This window comes from Lithobates pipiens, unplaced genomic scaffold, assembly GCF_037356315.1.
Source record: "Lithobates pipiens isolate NorthernLeopardFrog02 unplaced genomic scaffold, aLitPip1_a1.2 Scaffold_10, whole genome shotgun sequence".
In the NCBI taxonomy this organism is placed as follows: domain Eukaryota; kingdom Metazoa; phylum Chordata; class Amphibia; order Anura; family Ranidae; genus Lithobates; species Lithobates pipiens.
Window position 1 is genome coordinate 184800617 of NW_027507686.1, and position 18870 is coordinate 184819486.

The 18870-nt window shown below is 47.1% G+C and overlaps 1 protein-coding gene across 4 annotated transcripts; it reads right to left on the reverse strand.

The window, feature by feature from the left end:
* Positions 1–452: 452 nt before the first annotated feature.
* Positions 453–17948, reverse strand: TSSC4 (tumor suppressing subtransferable candidate 4). 4 transcript variants are annotated; one of them, XM_077460638.1, is made up of 3 exons: positions 17797–17948; positions 11828–11900; positions 453–1571 (listed from the first exon to the last, which is right to left on the reverse strand). In XM_077460638.1, the coding sequence occupies exon 3, from the start codon at positions 1482–1484 to the stop codon at positions 585–587; it is 900 nt and encodes a 299-aa protein (XP_077316764.1). In that variant the 5' UTR covers positions 1485–1571; positions 11828–11900; positions 17797–17948; the 3' UTR covers positions 453–584. The 4 variants fall into 4 exon arrangements, with proteins under 4 accessions (XP_077316764.1, XP_077316747.1, XP_077316773.1 ...); XM_077460621.1 differs by having other exon boundaries at positions 11812–11900; XM_077460647.1 differs by having other exon boundaries at positions 17782–17937.
* Positions 17949–18870: the final 922 nt, after the last annotated feature.

Genomic DNA, 18870 nt, shown 5'->3' on the forward strand with positions numbered 1-18870 from the left:
ACTCTCATAACTTTTGTGCAAACCAATCAATATACACTTTTTGGGATTTTCTTTTATAGAATTTTTTTTAAACCGCAGAGGTGATCAGATACCACCAAAAGAAAGCTCTGTTTATGGGGACATTTTATTTGGTTACAGCATCGCACGACCGTGCAATTTTCAGTTAAAGTAACGCAGTACCTACCGCACAAATTTGCCTGGTCACGAAGGGGGGTAAATCGTCTGGAGGTCAAGTGGTTAATGTGCCTTTTCACACTTGGATTGCAGGTCTACCCTCCCCTTCCACCACCTTGTAAAAGGACAGTGAAAAGAAGGAGGTAGCACACTGGTGAGCTCATCTCTCCATCATTCATCTCTCACTTCCTATCAGCATTAATTTCAAAATGAGTAATCAGCTCAGACGGATGTAAACTGCCATTGTTGCGATTCGTAGGTTAAAGAAACAACTCGGATCAAATCAGAATATTTTTTTATAGACTGAACTTACAATAATACTCTAAACAATATTATGTTTCATTATTGCTTTTAAGGTCACTCCACAACAAATTAGATTATATTTTGACATTCCCCACCCCCAGCACTCCTTATGAAGAGTCCTCTTCCTCTTTTTCACGTTTTTTTGGTCTGATATTTTTCCGGCTCCGTTTCTTAGATCCGTGAAACCCCAAAGATTCAGATGTTGCCTTTTCTGCAGTACCCTCAGCATCTTCCAGGCCATCATCGCCCCATGACTTGACCATGTGCTGTTGTCCTGGCTGTGGCCCACTTTTCTCACCATCTTTCTGGCTCTTTTTCTGTGGCTTTGTGAACATGATTCTTCCCTCCCCACCACTGGAGGAATCTTGGTTGAAGGAGCGTGGGTTGGTGGCATTCTTGGAGGCCTCCTTAGCTTCTTTTTTAAGTTTTAACTCTGCCATGAAATTTGTAGCCGTATTTCGATTGCCGCGGTCACTGCTATCTTGAACATCCTCTAGACTGTACTTTGTCCAGCGCTCTGGGTGGGCTAGATAATCAGGAAGGTGTGTAGCGGGTGCTGAGCGTTTTTTTGTGGTAACGCTTGAGCTTCCAGTATTTGAAGACATAGTGGTTTTCTCCCTTTGTTCGAATGGGTTAGAATCAGAAGCTGGAATTTCAGGAATTAAACTAGCACTAACCCCTTGCTTCCCTTTTGTGTTATGCTTGGAAAGAGGTGGCAACTTCTGTACATCTAACAAGCCTCCAAAAATGCCATGACTGCGCTGGGAGAAGCCTGCATCTGTTCCTTTCAAGAGGAAAGGCTGCAAAGGGGATTCATGCCCACCTTCCTTTCTATTGTCTTCTTCATCATTCTCTTCTTCCTCTGCACTCACAGATTCCACCTCTGCATCATCTGATAACTCGGGGTCTGAGTCACTAAGTGACAGTGTGCCAGGATCATGAGGACGTTCAAAGGATAATGCACTAAAGGGTTTATGGCCATCATCCTTTTCTGTTGGGTCAGACATTGCTCAGGGGCTGGAAGCAGATGATTGTGCAGGCGATTGTACAGCTGCAGAAAACAGTGTTTTCCACACAGATAGGGATTCAGATACCTGGTTGAAAAAAAACACAATTGTTAACAGGTTAATATAGCAAAAAGTGAAATAGTTCTGGATCAGGGTCTATCAAATGCTCTGTACAGTTAATGACAAATCATTTTGCAAAGACCCCTATGTAACTCTTTTGAACAGACAGCCTAAGGAGTGTTGAACACACAGAAAGAGATGGCACAATCGTACATAGCAGTAAGATGTCAGCTTTTATTAAATGCAACGGTGAGATACAGCCAGCAGTCATCAACACATTTTAGCCATAACAGCCCTACATGACTCAGACTTATGAAAAGGCATTGATGTTTGCTGGCTGTATCTCACCACTGCATCCAATAAAAGCTGTCATCTTAATGCAATGTACCATTTTCAGGGAGGTCTTTAATAGGCCCTGACAATTAAAGCCCCCCATGCACTGTAGGAGGGAATTCTGCAGACTCTGGGACATAAAGGGGAACTCTGTGGACACTGATTTAAGGGTGTGTGTGTGTGTGTGTGTGTGTGTGTGTGTGTGTGTGTGTGTGTGTGTAGGTGACCACCTTCCCTAAAGTGAATACACTGCAGTAAGGGGGATTACTGACATAAGGGGGAACCTTTATATCAGTGACCTCCCCTTACCTTACTGTATTCTCTCTCACCTTACATCAGTAACCCCCCCCCCCCCCCCACCCAGACTGTGGCCTGGTGACGCTGTCACTGACCTCCTCCAAGGTGCACCCTGCAGAACTCAGTCATACAGTTCATTCAGGGCTCCGGCTTGGCGGATCGGATTTCATCCTATTCTCCTCTCCACAGTCCACACAAGTCTGACTCCTCCCATGACCCCAGTCGCAGTGGCACTCCCGCCTTTGACTTCCCCTCCAGTCCTCCTTTCTGATGTGTCTGGCCTGCCCTCCCTGTCCTAGCATGGCCGAGCTGGCCCAAGGCCAAATTTTTTATGGACGACTGCTGTCCATTATGGACATTTAAGGACAGTTTGTACATCGGTCGAAATGTACAAACTGTCTGTAAATTTACAGACGGGTGGCAAAATGGGATTATTACTTGCTGCCCGCTGCAACTCAGTGTCCCCCTCCGCAAACTGCCCCGGTCCTGCCGCTAATTAACTTATCTACCCCTCCCACCATTGACAGGAAAATTGTGAGGGAGAAGGAACCACACACACACTGCTCTATATGTTTGATCTCCACGCTGTTGACCAGAGAAGGGCGGGGGGGGGGAGGGGGGTGAACACAGAGCCATTCCGTCTCACTCTGTGCCTCTACCATCACAGTGTAGCAGCTTGTACAACCGGGAGAGCGAATCGACTGCACCCACTACACCAGGAAAACTATTTCGGGCAGCATGGGCTTAAGGGGCAGCTGCTTTGGGTCCCACGCCAATGATTAGGCCTGGGGCAGCCTTGCATTGAAAGGGCTCTTTCTGTGGATTCAGCATTTTTGATTCTTCAGCAACCTATGTCTGAACACTGATACCTTGGCCGTGAAGATTTTTTTGGAGGTAGTATCACTGCAACATTTACCTGTTAGCTTGGAGGAGTGTATAAACACCCAGTTTAAGCTAGTTATGCAGCAAAAAGAGTACAGACATCCCCCACTTTTAAGTACACAATGGAACCAGAAGCATGTATGTCAAACAAAAATATACTTAAAGTGAAGCAACACCTTTTTTCACTTCTAGGGTGTAGTGGGGGGTCATGAGCTGTAGTGGGGGTATCAGGGGCACACTGGAACAGGGCGGTCTATGCTCTCGGAACTTCAGCTCCTTCTACTGTGGCTGCAAAATGTATGTACAGTACTTGAGAGGCACTTTATATACACTCGTGGGTGTGTCCGTACTCGCGAGTGTACGTAAAGTGAGTGTACTTAAAGTGGGGTATGCCTATAATTAGCGTGTGGAGAAATCTAGACTGCCTCTTTTCCAGAGGTCAGACACCGTTATATTTGAAAAAATGACTACTAGACAAAAGAAGAGAGAATGGGCAAATTTAGCAAAATATGGGAGCCAGGAATCAAATCCTACATACCATCTACCTTTGACCCTAATTCTTTCCAGTTATAGAGTGTTTGGGGTTGACCACAACCTCTGTTTATCTCCTTTCTTTGAGTGCCTTTCTTCTCTCTCCCTTTCTTCTCCCCCACCTTGTATTTTTCCCCTCTTCTTTTCACCATTCCCGTTGATCTAATTAGTTCTTGGGGAGGCCTCTGGGGGTAAAGGAGACCCAGAACCTATTTTAGCTACCTGATCTTCTTTTCCTTTCCATTATTCCTTGTCTCCATTGCAGTTTATGCCTATGGCTCATGGCATAAGTTGACTACATAAGATGATCTTTTTCTGTGATGCCATATGTACCATTGCTTGCATTTACTGATAATATGCCTTTGATATGAATAAACTCTGTAAAATTATTGTGAATATATACCTTTTATGGAAATGTGTTTTACTTTGGAAACTAATGCTAGTAGGCGTTTCTCTCCTGGATGAATGTGTGAATCGGAAAGTTACTGCATTATTGCCACTAGATGGAGCTGATGATCATTGATGCAGAACTAAACCCTCCTAATCTTTTCAGCCAATGAAGCTGCCACCATAGCCTCTGATCTGCAACTGCCATGGTGCTACACATGTAATCAGGTATGACCCCAGCCATGTGATAGGTTTGGTTGAAAGCAAAATGTGACAGTTACATTCCCTGTATGCTGGGAACGCTAACTGTTAATTAAAACTGTTAAATCAATCTGTTTAGTTCCACTTTAAATAAATACTTTTTTTTTTTTGCAAATATAAAGTTTATTTTAAAAAAACACCAACCGTGGGGCGGAGACCCCGCATTACAAACAGAAGTACATAGAATGTCCATGTAGCAAGCACACTAAGAGGAACATGAATATAACATATAAATTGGTGCTTGAATCGGGGGCAAGAAAGAGTAAAATTAAAATAAGAAGTACAAATACCTCCGCTATAAAGCTGGAGAGGCGTACTGCTCCCCGTGCCGAAGTGCGGGGGTCCCCCCACCAGTTTCCAATTTTCTAAACAGGATAAGGGGTCAAGGTAAATAACAATGGAGGAAAGAGAGAAAGAGAAAGAGAGGGGGGGGAAAACTAATGGGAAAGGAGGGGTAGGGGGAGAGGGGGTAGGGGAGCAGAAGAGGGGGGGGCACGGCGGTGGCTGGCACTAAGCCGACTTCAAACAGGGGAGAATCACGGTAGGGGAGGGGAGCTCAACCCTGTTCCAGAAGGTGCTGGCCCTCCACAGAGAAAATAAAAACATTCCAGACGTCCCAAGTTTTTTTAAAGGATTCCTGCTTATGTTGCGCTGTGAGTATCAGGTCTTCAAATTTTCTCACTTCCTCTACTTTCCGCAGCCAAAGTGCTATGGATGGGGGAGTCTGTTGCTTCCATAGGAGGGGGATGCAAGCCTTGGCTGCATTGAGCAGGTGTCTCAAAAGCGATTTCCTATACCGAGCAACAGGAATCTTGGAATGATGCAGGAGGAAAAAGGCCGCCTCCTCTGGGATTTCATAGTCTGTAAACTTCTGGGAGATACGCCGAACTTCCCCCCAGAACCCCTGCAGTCTGGGACAGGACCAGAAGATATGGAGGAGGGTGCCCCTCTCCTCGTTGCAGCGCCAACATCTGTCCGTGGCGGTGGGGAAGCATTTCTGTAATCTGGAGGGTGTCAGGTACCAGCGGGTAAGTATTTTAAAGTTTGTCTCTTGTATTTTCGTACAACAGGAGGTCTTATGGGCCAAGGAGATGATGCGTTGAGACTGTGTCGTGGAAAATATACAACCCAGGTCTCTTTCCCAATTGGCCATACAGGGTAGCGGTGGTTGTTCTTTCGAAGAGTTAAGCAGGGTATACATTTGAGATAAGATGTGGGATAGGGGACCTGTAGCAGAACAGAGACTTTCGAATGTCGAAAGTGGGCGAGAGAAATCCCGAGGGCGAGACAGGGAATGGAGGAAATGATGAAGTTGGAGAGCCCTCCAGAAGGGAAGTTGAAACACTCCGGAACGGTCTGTTAGTTCCGAAATGGATGGCCATCTACCATTCACGAGAAGCCCACCCGCAACGTCGCATCCCGACTCACTGAGTGAAGAGTAGTCGGGGGCACGTAGACCCGGTGCAAAGGAAGGGTTGCCTACAATTGGGAGCAATGGTGAGGACTTGGATGTAAGGGCCGATGCTTGGGATGTCATGTGACTATGTCTGAGAGTAACGCCCAGAAGAGGATGCAGCTTTAGCGTAGCCGGCAGCTTCTCATAGCACCACAGCGCCCCTTTCAGGGGGATGGAAGTTTGGGCTTGTTCAATCTGTATCCAGAATTTGTAGGGCTCATTTCGTCGCCAATCCAAAATGCGGCCTAGATGGCAAGTAATATTGCCGAATGTCAGGCAGTGCAAGACCGCTGCAGTGTTTGGGTAGCGTCAGTTGAGATCGACGAAGCCTGGGCTTTTTATGTGCCCACACAAATTTGGTAAAGAGAGCCCTCACCTGGTTAAAGAACAAAGGGGGTATTTGGATCGGCAGAGCTTGAAAGAGATATATAAATTTGGGCAGTATGCTCATCTTAATGAGATTGCACCTGCCAAACCAGGAGTGAAAACCTGGGTGCCATCTCTCAAGAAGGGTGCGGGTCTTAGACAGGAGGGGGGGAAAGTTGAGGGTAAATGTCTTAGAGATATCAGAAGGGAGGTGGGTGCCTAAGTATGGTAGTGCTACATCTGTCCATTTGAAGTTAAAGTTGGTCCGGAGAGTGGTGAGAACATGGGGAGGGGAGGCTACGCCCATAGCGGTTGACTTTGAGAAGTTAATCTTAAGGTGGGAGATGGATCCATAGTTCCTGAATTCACGGAGGAGGACTGGCAGAGATATGATGGGGTTCGTCAGTGAGAAAAGGAGGTCGTCCGCGTACGCAGAGATTTTGTGTTGGGAGCTGCCTACGGTGAGCCCTGAGATGTCTGGGTGCATTCTGATAGTGTGGAGAAATGGTTCCAATGAGACGGCAAAGAGTAGGGGGGAGAGCGGGCAACCTTGCCTCGTACCATTCCCAATCGGGAAAGACTCAGAGCACACCATTCGCCTTCACTTGGGCGGAAGGACTTGAGTATACGTTACCTATCCATCTAAGCATCCTGGCTCCCAATCCAATGTGGCGGAGAACAGAGAACATATATTCCCAGTTCACCCTGTCAAACGCCTTCTCAGCGTCAGTGGTCACGAATATACATGGAGTCCCAGAGGTGGCCGCCACATGGATGAGGTTCAGGACCTTGATGGTGTTGTCCCTAGCTTCTCTGTTGGGTATAAAGCCTACCTGATCCAGATGTATCAAGTCCTGGAGGTGGCGCGAGAGTCGGTTGGCCAAGATTTTGGTGAAGATCTTTAAATCTGTATTCAATAAGGAAATGGGACGGTAACTGCCACACAAACCCGGATCTTTCCCCTCCTTATGGATTAATGTAATATGGGCCCTCAAGGTGTCTCTAGGAAACTCTGCGCCCGATCCCAGTGCATTAAAGAACGAAACCATGCGTGGACCCAGGAAGGGAAGGAAAGCCTTATAGTAATGGGCAGTATAGCCATCGGGCCCGGGGCTTTGCCTGACTTCAAAGAGTTCACCACTCCTTGGAGTTCTGCAATGGTAATTGGCTCCTCAAGGATTTCCCGCGTTTCAGTCGGAAGAGTCTGCATTTGGGAATTCGAGATGTAATTGTCAATATCTGGTTGGGTGGAGGTGGAACTCGGCAAGTTATAGAGGCTGGAGTAAAAGTCCTGGAAACCCTTTGCGATCTGCATCGGCAGCGTGACCTTCTGGCCATCAGGGCACGTTATCTGAGGGATGTACGAGGAGGATTTCACCTCTCTGACAGCCTTCGCCAATAATTTCCCACACTTGTCCCCCGATTCATAAGATAGTTTACGGGAGAACTGGAGGGCTGCTTTCGATCTGTAATGTAGGAGGTCTGTTATCCGAGTCCTGAGGGACCTCAGGACCGTCTCAAGGGATGGTGTGGGGGCGTGTTTGTGCCGTGCTTCCGTCGTGGCCAGTTGAGAGAGTAGGTCGGTCAGCAGTTCGTTTCTCTTCCTCTTAATGGAGGCTCCATGTTTAATAAGAATACCTCTTATCACACATTTGTGGACCTCCCACAGAATCCCAGGGTCGCTATCCTGAGCGTCGTTCTCCCTGAAATACAAGTCAAGGCTCTTGGAAACCTCCGCCACGACCTCCGGGATCTGGAGGAGGCTCTCATTCAGGCGCCAAAATAGGGATCTGGGCGAGGGACTCCCCGATAGGGTATATGTAAGGGAGATCGGGGCATGATCCGACCATGTAATAAGACCTATAGACGAAGATTCCACGAGATGTAGGTGATCATGGGGTATGAGGAAGAAATCTATCCTCGAGTAGAGCTTGTGGGGTGAAGAGTAGAAGGAGTAGTCCCTCTCGTCTGTATGTTGGAGTCGCCAAACATCATGTAATTGGGCATTCCGGAGTGTTTGCGCAAACCGCTTTCTACAGGAGGGGGGAACTGAGGAACTGCCCGACGAAGTATCCGAAGAGGGGATCAGAGGTATGTTAAAATCCCCCCCGACTATAAGTTGACCGTCCCTAAATTCCAACAGTTTGGCGAGGGTGCGTTGGAGGAATTTGTCTTGGCCCTCGTTAGGGGCATACATGGTCGCCAAAGTAAACTTGATCTCACCTATCTGGCCTTTTAGAAATAGAAAGCGCCCATCTGGGTCTGACAACTGCTCACGAAGCAGCCAAGGTAGTTTGCTTGATAACAAGATCGACACCCCTCTTGATTTAGAAGTGGGGTTGGTGGAATGGTGAGCGTGCGGAAAGAATTTGTTTTGCAGGAAGGGGAGTCTATTGTTTTTAAAGTGGGTTTCCTGGAGAAAGGCCACATCTGTATGGGATTGTTTGAGGTCATGCAAGAGAGTTCGTCTTTTCTCTGGGGTGTTTAAGCCTTTTGCGTTAAGGGATGTCACCCTGATGGAGCTCACCGCCATGTTCCCAAGGGAGGAGGGGAGGAGAGAGGGAAGAGAGTCAGTGGGGGGTTAGGGGATACCTCCCGGGGGAGGGGGCAGAGGTTGAGGTGGAAGGGGAGGAGAGACAGAAGGGAAGAGGGGGTAAAAGTCTACAGTGACCGCAAGGCCCTCACCCCACAGTCAGTGGGAGAGGTACAGGCGGCCAGGAGAGAAGAAAAAAAAAAGAAAAAGAGGGGGTGGATGGGGGAACTAAATGTTCAGGACAGAAGCTTGAAGTGTGGGCAGCCCAGAAATGGGAGACCACAGGGGCCTAAGTGGGGCAAGGTAGGACAACGACCGGTAAAGAGGAGCCTGGGGAGTCCCCGCCTCCCCTGGCATTGGAAGGGAGACAATTAGGTACATGCATTTCCAATATAAAAAGTAATAACATATATTGCAAAAGATAAAACAAGGGCAGCATATTGTGCAACTTTACATAACATCGCTAGGGAATCACAATCTAAGCAGTTTGGTAAAACCCAATTTCCCACCTCCCCACAACACCCAACTAACGTTCGGCCTCTCCAGTGCACCCAGAGAAAGAAATAAAAAAATAAATAAAAATAAAATAAAAATAAAAATCGGTGCACACATAGGAGCGTCTCCTGCAGCCAAAAAGTTGCTCTAATATAGTCTCCCAGAACCACCCGGAGCCCCCGCAGGCCCACCCCCCCATCGAGGGGAAAGTCCAGGAAAGGGTCATCCAGAGGCATACACCACTGGTCGCCCGCGGGGCCCAGGAGGGACACAGGCAGCCAGGACCCCAAGTCCCAAAAGTACACGCAGAGCAACTGTGCCCAGCAACGGGGCAGAGCAAATATTTTATTAGTGGGACTGCTACAGCAGTCCCACTATTGATATTCGTTTTTTTATTTATTAATCATCATTTTAATTTTATTATTCCGTAAGTTTTTTGGCTCTGCGTAACTTTTGCATACTTTCAGCTATTAAAGCCATTCAACTTTTACAATGTTCAGCTCTTTTAGCTGATGATGGGACTTCAACTTTTTTTCTACTATTTATACCTTTTTAAAATATTAAGCTTTGTAACACTTTTTTGTAGTTTCGCAACAGCTGGAGGGCTGCCACTTTGAGACTCCTGCTCTACATAATGATGGCCTAGACTATAAGAAGATTGCCAAGACCCTGAATGTGAGCTGCAGCACGGTGGCCAAGAGGCCCAAGACCATACAGTGGTTTAGCATGACAGGTTCTACTCAGAACAGGCCTCGCCATAGTTGACCAAAGAAGTTGAGTGCACGTGCTCAGTATCATATCCATCATATCCAAAGGTTGTCTTTGGGAAATAGACGTATGAGTGCTGCTAGCATTGCTGCAGAGGTTGAAGGGGTGGGGAGTCAGCCTGTCAGTGCTCAGACCATATGCCGCACACTGCATCAAACTGCTCTGCATGGCTGTCATCCCAGAAGGAAGCCTCTTCTAAAGATGATGCACAAAAAAGCCTGCAAAGTTTGCTGAAGACAAGCAGAGTGAGGACATAGATTACTGGAACCATGTCCTGTGGTCTGATGAGACCAAGATGCTTTCTAGCTCCATTGTTACCTCCTCTCATGCTCACCTTCAAGACTTCTCCAGAGCCTCTCCCATCCTCTGGAACTCCCTGCCCCAGTCTGTCCACTCAGCCCCTACCCTGTCCACCTTTAAGAGTTCCCTGAAAACTCATTTATTCAGGGAAGCCTATCCCCCACCCACCTAACTGTCCCCGAGCCACCCCCATCAAATTATTCTCTGCAGCTATTACCTTTTGTACCACCACCCCCTCCCTTTAGAATGTAAGCTCTATGAGCAGGGCCCTCCTGTACCTTTTGCATTGTACTGTAATTGTGTTGTCTCCCCTATACATTGTAAAGCGCTGCGTAAACTGTTGGCGCTATATAAATCAATAATAATAATATTTGGTTCAGATGGTGTCAAGTATGTCAATCGGGTGAGGAGTACGAAGACAAGTGTTTCTTGCCTACAGTCAAGCATGGTGGTGGGAGTGCCATGGTCTGGGGCTGCATGAGTGCTGCCGGCACTGGGAAGCTACAGTTCATGGAGGAACCATAAATACCAACACGTACTGTGACATGCTGAAGCAGGGCATGATCCCCTCCCTTCAGAAAATGGGCATCAGGGCAGTATTCTAATGTGATAATGAAAACACACCTCCAAGACGACCACTGCCTTGCTGAAGAAGCTGAGGGTAAAGGTGATGGACTGGCCAAGCATGTCTCCAGACCTAAACCCTATTGAGCATCTGTGGTGCACCCTCAAACGGAAGATGGAGGAGCACAAGGTGGAGCAGCTCCATAATGTCTTCATGGAGGAGTGGAAGAGGACTCCAGTGGCATGCGGGGGTGGGCGGAGCCATGCGGCGGTCTGGCCGGAAGTGGGTGCAGATACCTGGATTATCCAGGTAACTGCACCCCCCTCCCCCCCGAAAGGTGCCGATTGTGGCACCGGAGGGGGGGAGGGATAATACTAGCGGAACTTCCCCTTTAGGGTGAAGAACCGCTTTAATGGCTGTGTGTTGCGTTATTTTGAGGTTATGAAAAGATATAGTAAAATATGTACAAAAATGTGAGGGGTGTACTCACTTTTGTGAGATACTGCAAAAGCATGTTCACAGAATACAGGCATACCCCACTTTTAAGTACACAATGGGGTTTATTTACTAAAGCTGGAAAGTGCAAAATCAGGCTCACTTCTACATAGAAACCAATGAGCTTCTAACCCCCAGATTGTTCAATTACGCCTTGGTAATAAAACCTGGAAGCTCATTGGTTTCTATGCAGAAGTGATCCTGATTTTGCACGCTCCAGCTTTAGTAAATAAGCCCCATTGTGTACTTAAAAGTGGGATATGCCTGTAAAGCATATTTAACTTAGTACTGGAAAAAGTTGTCATTTTACAACCTATTAAGAAATGTTATATTGAGTGGTGTTCCATATACAACTTTGACCAGGTGGCCCCATGCATGTTTTTTTTGTTGTTTTGGCTACAGTAAGGACAGGTTTAAATCCCTGTCAATATAGAACCCGTCAGGTTTTTTATTCTTGTACCCCTGGAGAGTTTCGCGACACTGTGAAAGGAAGTGTGAGTTCTGGTCCATGACAACAAACAAGCTTTTTTTTTATATACATACATTTTTACAAAATTTAGATTCCAACATAAGTGATATACAAAAGTCAAAAGACAACCTTTTTGTGCTTCTACCTTGTCCTGCGCTTGTGTAAGCTCCCCTTTCTCAGGGTCCGTAAATTCCACCAACAGTCTTAATGACTTCACACTGCAACAAAAAGTGATCACAGTTAGAACAGTTCAGTATGGAATATGATCTCAGTTACTAATAAAGTGATTGTAATGCTAGAATTTTTATTAAAATAATAAACATTGCACACCTGCTCTGAGCAATGGCATTGGATCATCAGTAGCCCTGCAACTCCTTTTTTGGAGTTCCCCATCAACGTTATTTGTGTCTCCATGTACACCCAAAGCAGGCTGCTTGCTATGGGTGCACTCCTGCACTGGGCTGTGGGCTGATTCGGGCCAGTTTCTCCCCTCCCCTATGTAAACTGACCACGATAATCATGGCAGCTGAGCCCTGACACGTGGTCTATATAACGTGCCTCCGTCATCCGCAGCTCTCCTGTGTCTGTCTCCTCTGTGCCCCCCCCCCCCTATGCATGTCACCTAGCGACAGTGCCACCCCATGCCCCTCCTGCTGCAGGAATAACGAATGTATGCCAATACTATTCATTTTGTCTCCTAATACAGTGCCCCGCTTTCTGTGTTTTATTAAAAAAAATCCTCCTTTACTGTATCTCCCAGCTGTCACTTGACCGGCCTGTCTCTTCTCTCCTCCTCGCGTCCTGCTGACATCAGCTGGAAAATCTCGGCCTCGCCCGTTGCTTTTGCCAGATGGGCAGAGAGGAGACACGGCCGGTTACACGAGCACCGGGAGCCGCCATGAGATATGGTAAAGGAGGAATTATTTAAAGAAAAGAGAGACAGCGGGGCACTGTATAAAGACAAAAACGGAGTGTAAATATGTGAAAGTGGCTTAACAACCACTTTAAATAGGGACTATACTAGCCGTCATAGCCACAGGAAGTTTCTGTGGCCCCCACTAATAATCTAGTGCGCTCCACTACTCCCCAACCCATACTTGCTAAGACTCCATGCAGTTTTCCATCTATGGCATGGATCATCATCTTCTCGCATCTATAGTATACCATCATTGATTGATGCAATTACATTCATCTGTATATTACTCTGATTCAAGACCCCAAAGTTTTCCACACCCCTGGGTTAATGCACAGGCCTGATGTCTGCCTATAGCCACAATAGGGCAGGGCACAATAACGCAATTGCATGACATCACGTATGTGCATTTTTGAAAAGGCGTCCGGACGTCCATTGTTTAAAACAGTTTTTGTATTGTTGTTTTATATGTATGTCCTTGTCTATTGCCATTTTGATGTAGTACCTTCCCAGGTATTGATATATTTCGGATGATACTGCAATCCAAGCTGATTGCAGAACATTGGGGTTTATTTACTAAAGGCAAATCCACTTTGCACTACAAGTGCATTGCAAGTTCACTTGAAAGTGCAGCAACTGTAGATCTGAGATGGACATGCAAGGAAAATAAAAAACAGCATTTTAGCTGGCATGTGATTGGCTGATAAAATCAGCAGAGCTTCCCCTCATTTCAGATCTTCCCCTCAGATCTACAGCGACTGCACTTGCAATGCACTTGTAATGCAAAGTGGATCTGCCTTTAGTAAATCAACCCCATTGTTTCCTCTTAAGTTTGCTAACAAATTGACATTTTGTCTAAATACATCCCATACAAGTTACCGTTTGTTACCATTAGTAACCACTATGATTTCCCAGTGATCCTTACTGGGATCTCCTTTCTCTCCTTTTTTGTATGCTGTTTGGGGTTACGGTGACAACACCTTACGTGGTGAGTGGTAGCTGGGTTTTCTATGATTTAGGGGACCTTGATATACCCATATCTTTTGCTTTGTTAGGACACAGTAGCAGCAGCTGTTGGCAGGACAGAACAATTACCGATGGTTTGGGACAGATGATTGCTCCTGGATGGAAACAGCTTCTGCCTAGAGGCGATCATCTGTCCCTAACTGCAGCCAATCACTCCACATGCGATTGCATGTCAGCACCAGGACACTAGCGACTGTTGTCAGCCTGACATTGCTTTGTGCGGGCAGCAATAATGAGACCTAAGCTAAAGCCGGGCAATAGGGTACGTTCCAGGGACCTGAATCAATTTCTAACTGGCACAACATAGAGGGGGTTATTTACAGCAAATCCACTTTGCACTACAAGCAAAGTGCACTTGAAATTGCACTGAAAGTGCACTTTGAAGTGCAGTCGCTGTAAATCTAAGGGGTAGATCTAAAATGAGGGGAAGCTCTGCTTATTTTATTATCCAATAATGTGCAAGCTAAAATGCTGTTTTTTATTTTCCTTGCATGTCTCCCTCGGATCTACAGCGACTGCACTTCCAAGTGCTCTTGTAGTGCAAAGTGGATTTGCCTTTAGTAAATAACCCCTATAGTGCTCATTCAGTAAAATATATCAGTAACTTTGGCACAGCTCTTCATGCCCTTCATCAGCTAAGCACAAATGGGCAGGCGTGGAGCCCATCAGTCCAACCACATTTACACATGTTTAGCCCTCTGAAGGGTGATCCACAGTGGATCACTATTCAGAGGCATTTGACAGGCGGTGTGTCACCTCCTCACTGCCTGTTTCAACCCCTAAAAACCCACACCACCACCGCACAGCAACCCCCTCCATTAGTGTTTGAGATTTTTTTTCACTTTCAATTATAAATGGAAGCAGGACAAACAGGATGAATCTTCCTAACGGGGACAAAGACAGCCATAAACATCTGACACGTTTTTCTTTTTGTTATACTTGATGGTGGCATCTGCACATTTCAGATACTCACCCAGCCAGTGGATCCAGCATTGACCTGCTGAGATCATCTCATGTCTGGCCACAGCTCCGTCTGATGCCACCATGTTCTCTCTGATGTCATCGAGAGGCCCGCCAGCTCTTCTGGGTTCAGTGGGAGGGCCTCTCCATGATGCACCAATAGGCCAGCCCCCTCCTTCTGTTCTTCAATGAAAGGTTATGTCTCCTGGGAAATGTGATGTACATATCCCGAGAGGCACAGCTGGCAGTGTGTGTGTCATTTGCCTAAGGCGCACGTGGAGGCTGGTCGACTTTCAATGAATTTTTTTTTTAAAAAAGCCCTATTCCTGCAGAGCAAAGGAAAAAGGGGTGAAGAGGCGGAATCTTCATCGGCATACATAAAAAAAAACATGGCCACGCTTGGTGCCCACAGTGGTCACTGAATAGGGAATTAGCTGCAAAGCTATAACGAACGCCAGCTATGTCTATATTAGGGATCGACTGTTTATCGCTAAGGCCAATATCAGCATTTTCCGAAAAATCGCATTGGTCGCAATCTAAAAAAATATTACCGATATTGCTTCAAGGGGTTTTATCGGGGTGATGTCTGCAGCTGAGGCGTCACCTCAGTACCGTGCTTTAAAGCGGATGGCCAGCTTCATTGTAATAACAACTGATGCGGCTAAGCAGCCACTTCTTTGTTATTACAAGCAGCAGGAGGGGCCATACCTCCCTCCCGCCACCACCTGCCGCTCGCCCGGCTCTCCCATCCCACCGGGAGGCCCGAGCAACCAGCCGGCATGTCCGCCAGCTGGCCAAAGACCCAAACAAAGTCGATGTTTCATCTGGGTCTCGGATTTAGTAACTTGGAAGCGATGTCATGACATCACTTCCTGGATTAATGGCCTCTGAAAGTCGCCAGTTTTAAAAAAAAAGAAAGCACTCAAAACCCCCAATCTTGACGTTTTGAATACTTTCAAGTGCAGAGGAGAGGTTTGGGGTCTTATAGACCCCCGATCTCTCCATAAACAGTACCTCTCACATGCCTATTACTGTCACAAGGAATGTTTACATTCCTTGTGGCAGCAATAAAAAAAAAAGTGTAAATATATATATATATTTTTTTTTTTTTAAATGTACAGAATATCGGCTATCAGACTGAGTGGTGGCCAAAATATCGATAATGTATCGGCGCCAAAAAAAAATTATATTGGTCGATCCCTAGTCTATATAAGATGAAAGTCTCACAACAGTTTATTAAAAATCCACAATGTGATGAAGACGTTAAGAAATAAATTTTGATTAAAAAAAGCCAATGACACCACTGCGGGTCCCTGGGTATCGATGGAAGGGTTATACAGCACTGTAATAAGGGTTAATGGAAAGGCGCCAATCCAAAAGCCCTGAGAAAGGCAGTACAACTGCTCGGGAAGCCAAACAGAGTGCGGCGGCACGCTTAGATGACATCACTGTCTGCCAGCGGGCAGAAGCAGGAAGAACCAGCAGAAGCCCCGGGGTACCAGTGTGGACAGTTGCAGTGACAATGTGTTTCGCACGCATGCCCTTTCTAAGTCCGTTGTGTCCATCCACGGTGAGACTTTCATCCTATATAGACATAGCTGGCATTTTTTTTATAGCTTTGCAGCGGATTCCCTATACAGTGACTACTGTGGGCACCGAGCGTGGTCATGTGTTTTTATGCACGTCTGGAACTCGTACCATCCAAGTGTATCTGGATAGCTGCATAGGTTAGTAGGGAGGAGCTTGGGCATGTTCGCATGGACCACGTGCTGATCCCGCCAGGAAGTCGGCACATTGCTGTGCTAATCACAGGCAGTGAGACATTGCCCGATCTCTGCAGCCGCACATCGGGGCAATGTCTCACTGCCTGTGATTAGCGCAGCGCTGCGCGGACTTCCTGGTGGGCTCAGCACGTGGTCCATGCGAACACGCCTGAGCTCATCCTTAGCCCTCGGTGCTCTGTACACGTCTGTTTGGAATCTTCCTCAGGAGGGAGAAGGTCCGCTTGTTCACATTTGCATTCGCACTTGTAATTTTGTTAGCATAATTCTCATGCGGAAACTGAATGGGCTGCCCTATGTGTGACTGTCGCTCCAAAGAAGCTGAGGGGCCAAATTCTGGCCCTGTTCACTGGAGCAATTTGTCTCACCAAACGCAGCAAAATCACACCATGTTTGGGGTGCCAAATCGCTCGTTCTGCTGTGATCTGAAATCACAGAAATTCTGCCCGCCATTCCCATACATGAATGAGGCCCTAGGACAGTAATGACAAACCTTGGCACCCCAATTGTTTTGGAACTACATTTCCCATGACACTTAGCTACAATGCAGAGTGCATGAGCATCATGGGAAATGTAGTTCCAAAACATCTGGGGTGCCAAGGTTTACCATCACTGCCCTAGGACAGTGATGACGGACCTTGGCACCCCAGATGTTTTGGAACTACAGTTCTCATGCACTCTGCAGTAAGGATGAGCTCCGGGGTGTTCGCATGCTCCACGTGCAGAGCCCGCCAGGAAGTCGGCGCAGCGCTGTGCTAATCACAGGCAGTGAGACATTGCCCCGATGCGTGGCTGCAGAGATGGAGGCTGAGCCTGGAGTATGTAAACACGCCAAGGTCATCTTTACTCTGCAGTGTAGTGGAGCATCATGGGAAATGTAGTTCCGAAAAACATATGGGGGTGCTAAAATAGGATGTCCTATATTACACAGGTCTAGGAGTGATCAGCTTGTGTTTGGTCTGAAGTCAGCTGTCTTTGTTGGGCCAATGAGCTGCAGGCAGAGGATCCCCCCCACAGCTAAGATAGATATCAGATCAATGATGTCACTGGAGTCTCCGCTCCTTTGCGTAGGACAGCTGCGGGGGGCGGGGAAATCCTCCAACTGCAGCTCATTGGCCCAGGAAAGCCAGCTGACTTCCAGGACGCAGCCAATCCAATCCCAGCATTTATCAATCAACAGACCGATCTGTATTATATATAATAATGTGGATTATATTAGCGATCTCCTGATCAGACACCTTAGATATGTAATAATAACAAGCAGCTTCCCGCCTCCCACCGTTATCACACCGTACAATATCCGGGCCGCTATTATGATCCCCCATCCCCCCCCCCCCCCAGCAGTATATAGTGAGCCGCTTGCTTCTCTACTGCGGCACAACCCGCTCCCCGCTCTGTATACAGACACGGAACACTTACACAGGGATGACTTACAGGCTGCTCGTACTGCTATGGATCTCCTTCAGCTCAGCTATGATCGTCTCTCTCTGCTCAGCTTCCATACTGCGATGTCAGAGGTCACCCTTCCCCCCCAGGCTTCCTTTCTTGTGACACATAAACTACATCTCCCAACAGGCAGTGCGCTCTCCCCTCTACACACCGCCATCTCCAGCAATGAGAGCGCCACCTGCTGGCCGCCCATACACTGCTTTGTCTTGTTGCAATACAAAACCTTTGTGCAACAACAATGTATTCCAATGAGCCTGGAGTACCTCACTGCAGTGCTTTCACAGAATTGGAAGGCCTCATGTACACAGGGCAGCTGAAAACCTTTTCTGAGCCCTGGAAACTGAGGCTGGGTTCACACTAGGTGCAGCCGTGGCTCGCAGCAAGGGGTCCGGTGCGTCCCGTCCTCCACCTCAGGGGCAAATCGGGTGCGAATATTTGCCTGAATTCAGATGTGAAACTGAGCCAAAGACACACAGGACCTCTGCAGTGTGGACCGCGGCCGGCTCCATGGAGAGCCAGGCACAGTCTCCTGTCATGCAAATTGGAAGCGGTGGGAAACCTGCATCCAATTCGCATCAGTGTGAACCCGGCTTAACAGCTGGAAACCGACGGTGAAAAGCACTAATTTTATAGCCTACACACTGGGGGTTATTTACAAAAGGCAAACTCACTTTGCACTACAAGCACAAACTAAAAGTGCAAAGCGCACTTGGAAGTAAGGTCGCTGTAGATCCGAGGGGGACATGCAAGGAAAATAAACAACAGCATTTTAGCTTGCACACGATTGGATGATAAAATCAGCAGAGCTTCCCCTCATTTCAGATCTACACCTTAGACTTACAGCGACTGCACTTCGCACTTGTAGTGCACGGTGGATTTGCCTTTCGTAAAAATAACCCCCACTAAGTTTATGTGCGTTTAGCAGCAGTTATGAGCATTTGAGGTTAGAAGCGTTTTTTTTAACCTGTTATGGATCGCCCAACGCAGATATACTACAGCAGGACGGCCCTCCTTCACCAAATCATGTACCTTTACGTGATTTTGTGCATTGGGTCTGAG

Excerpts from the sequence above, each read along its gene's own strand:
- TSSC4 (XM_077460638.1), bottom strand. The coding sequence starts at position 1,484 with ATGTCTGACCCAACAGAAAAGGATGATGGCCATAAACCCTTTAGTGCA.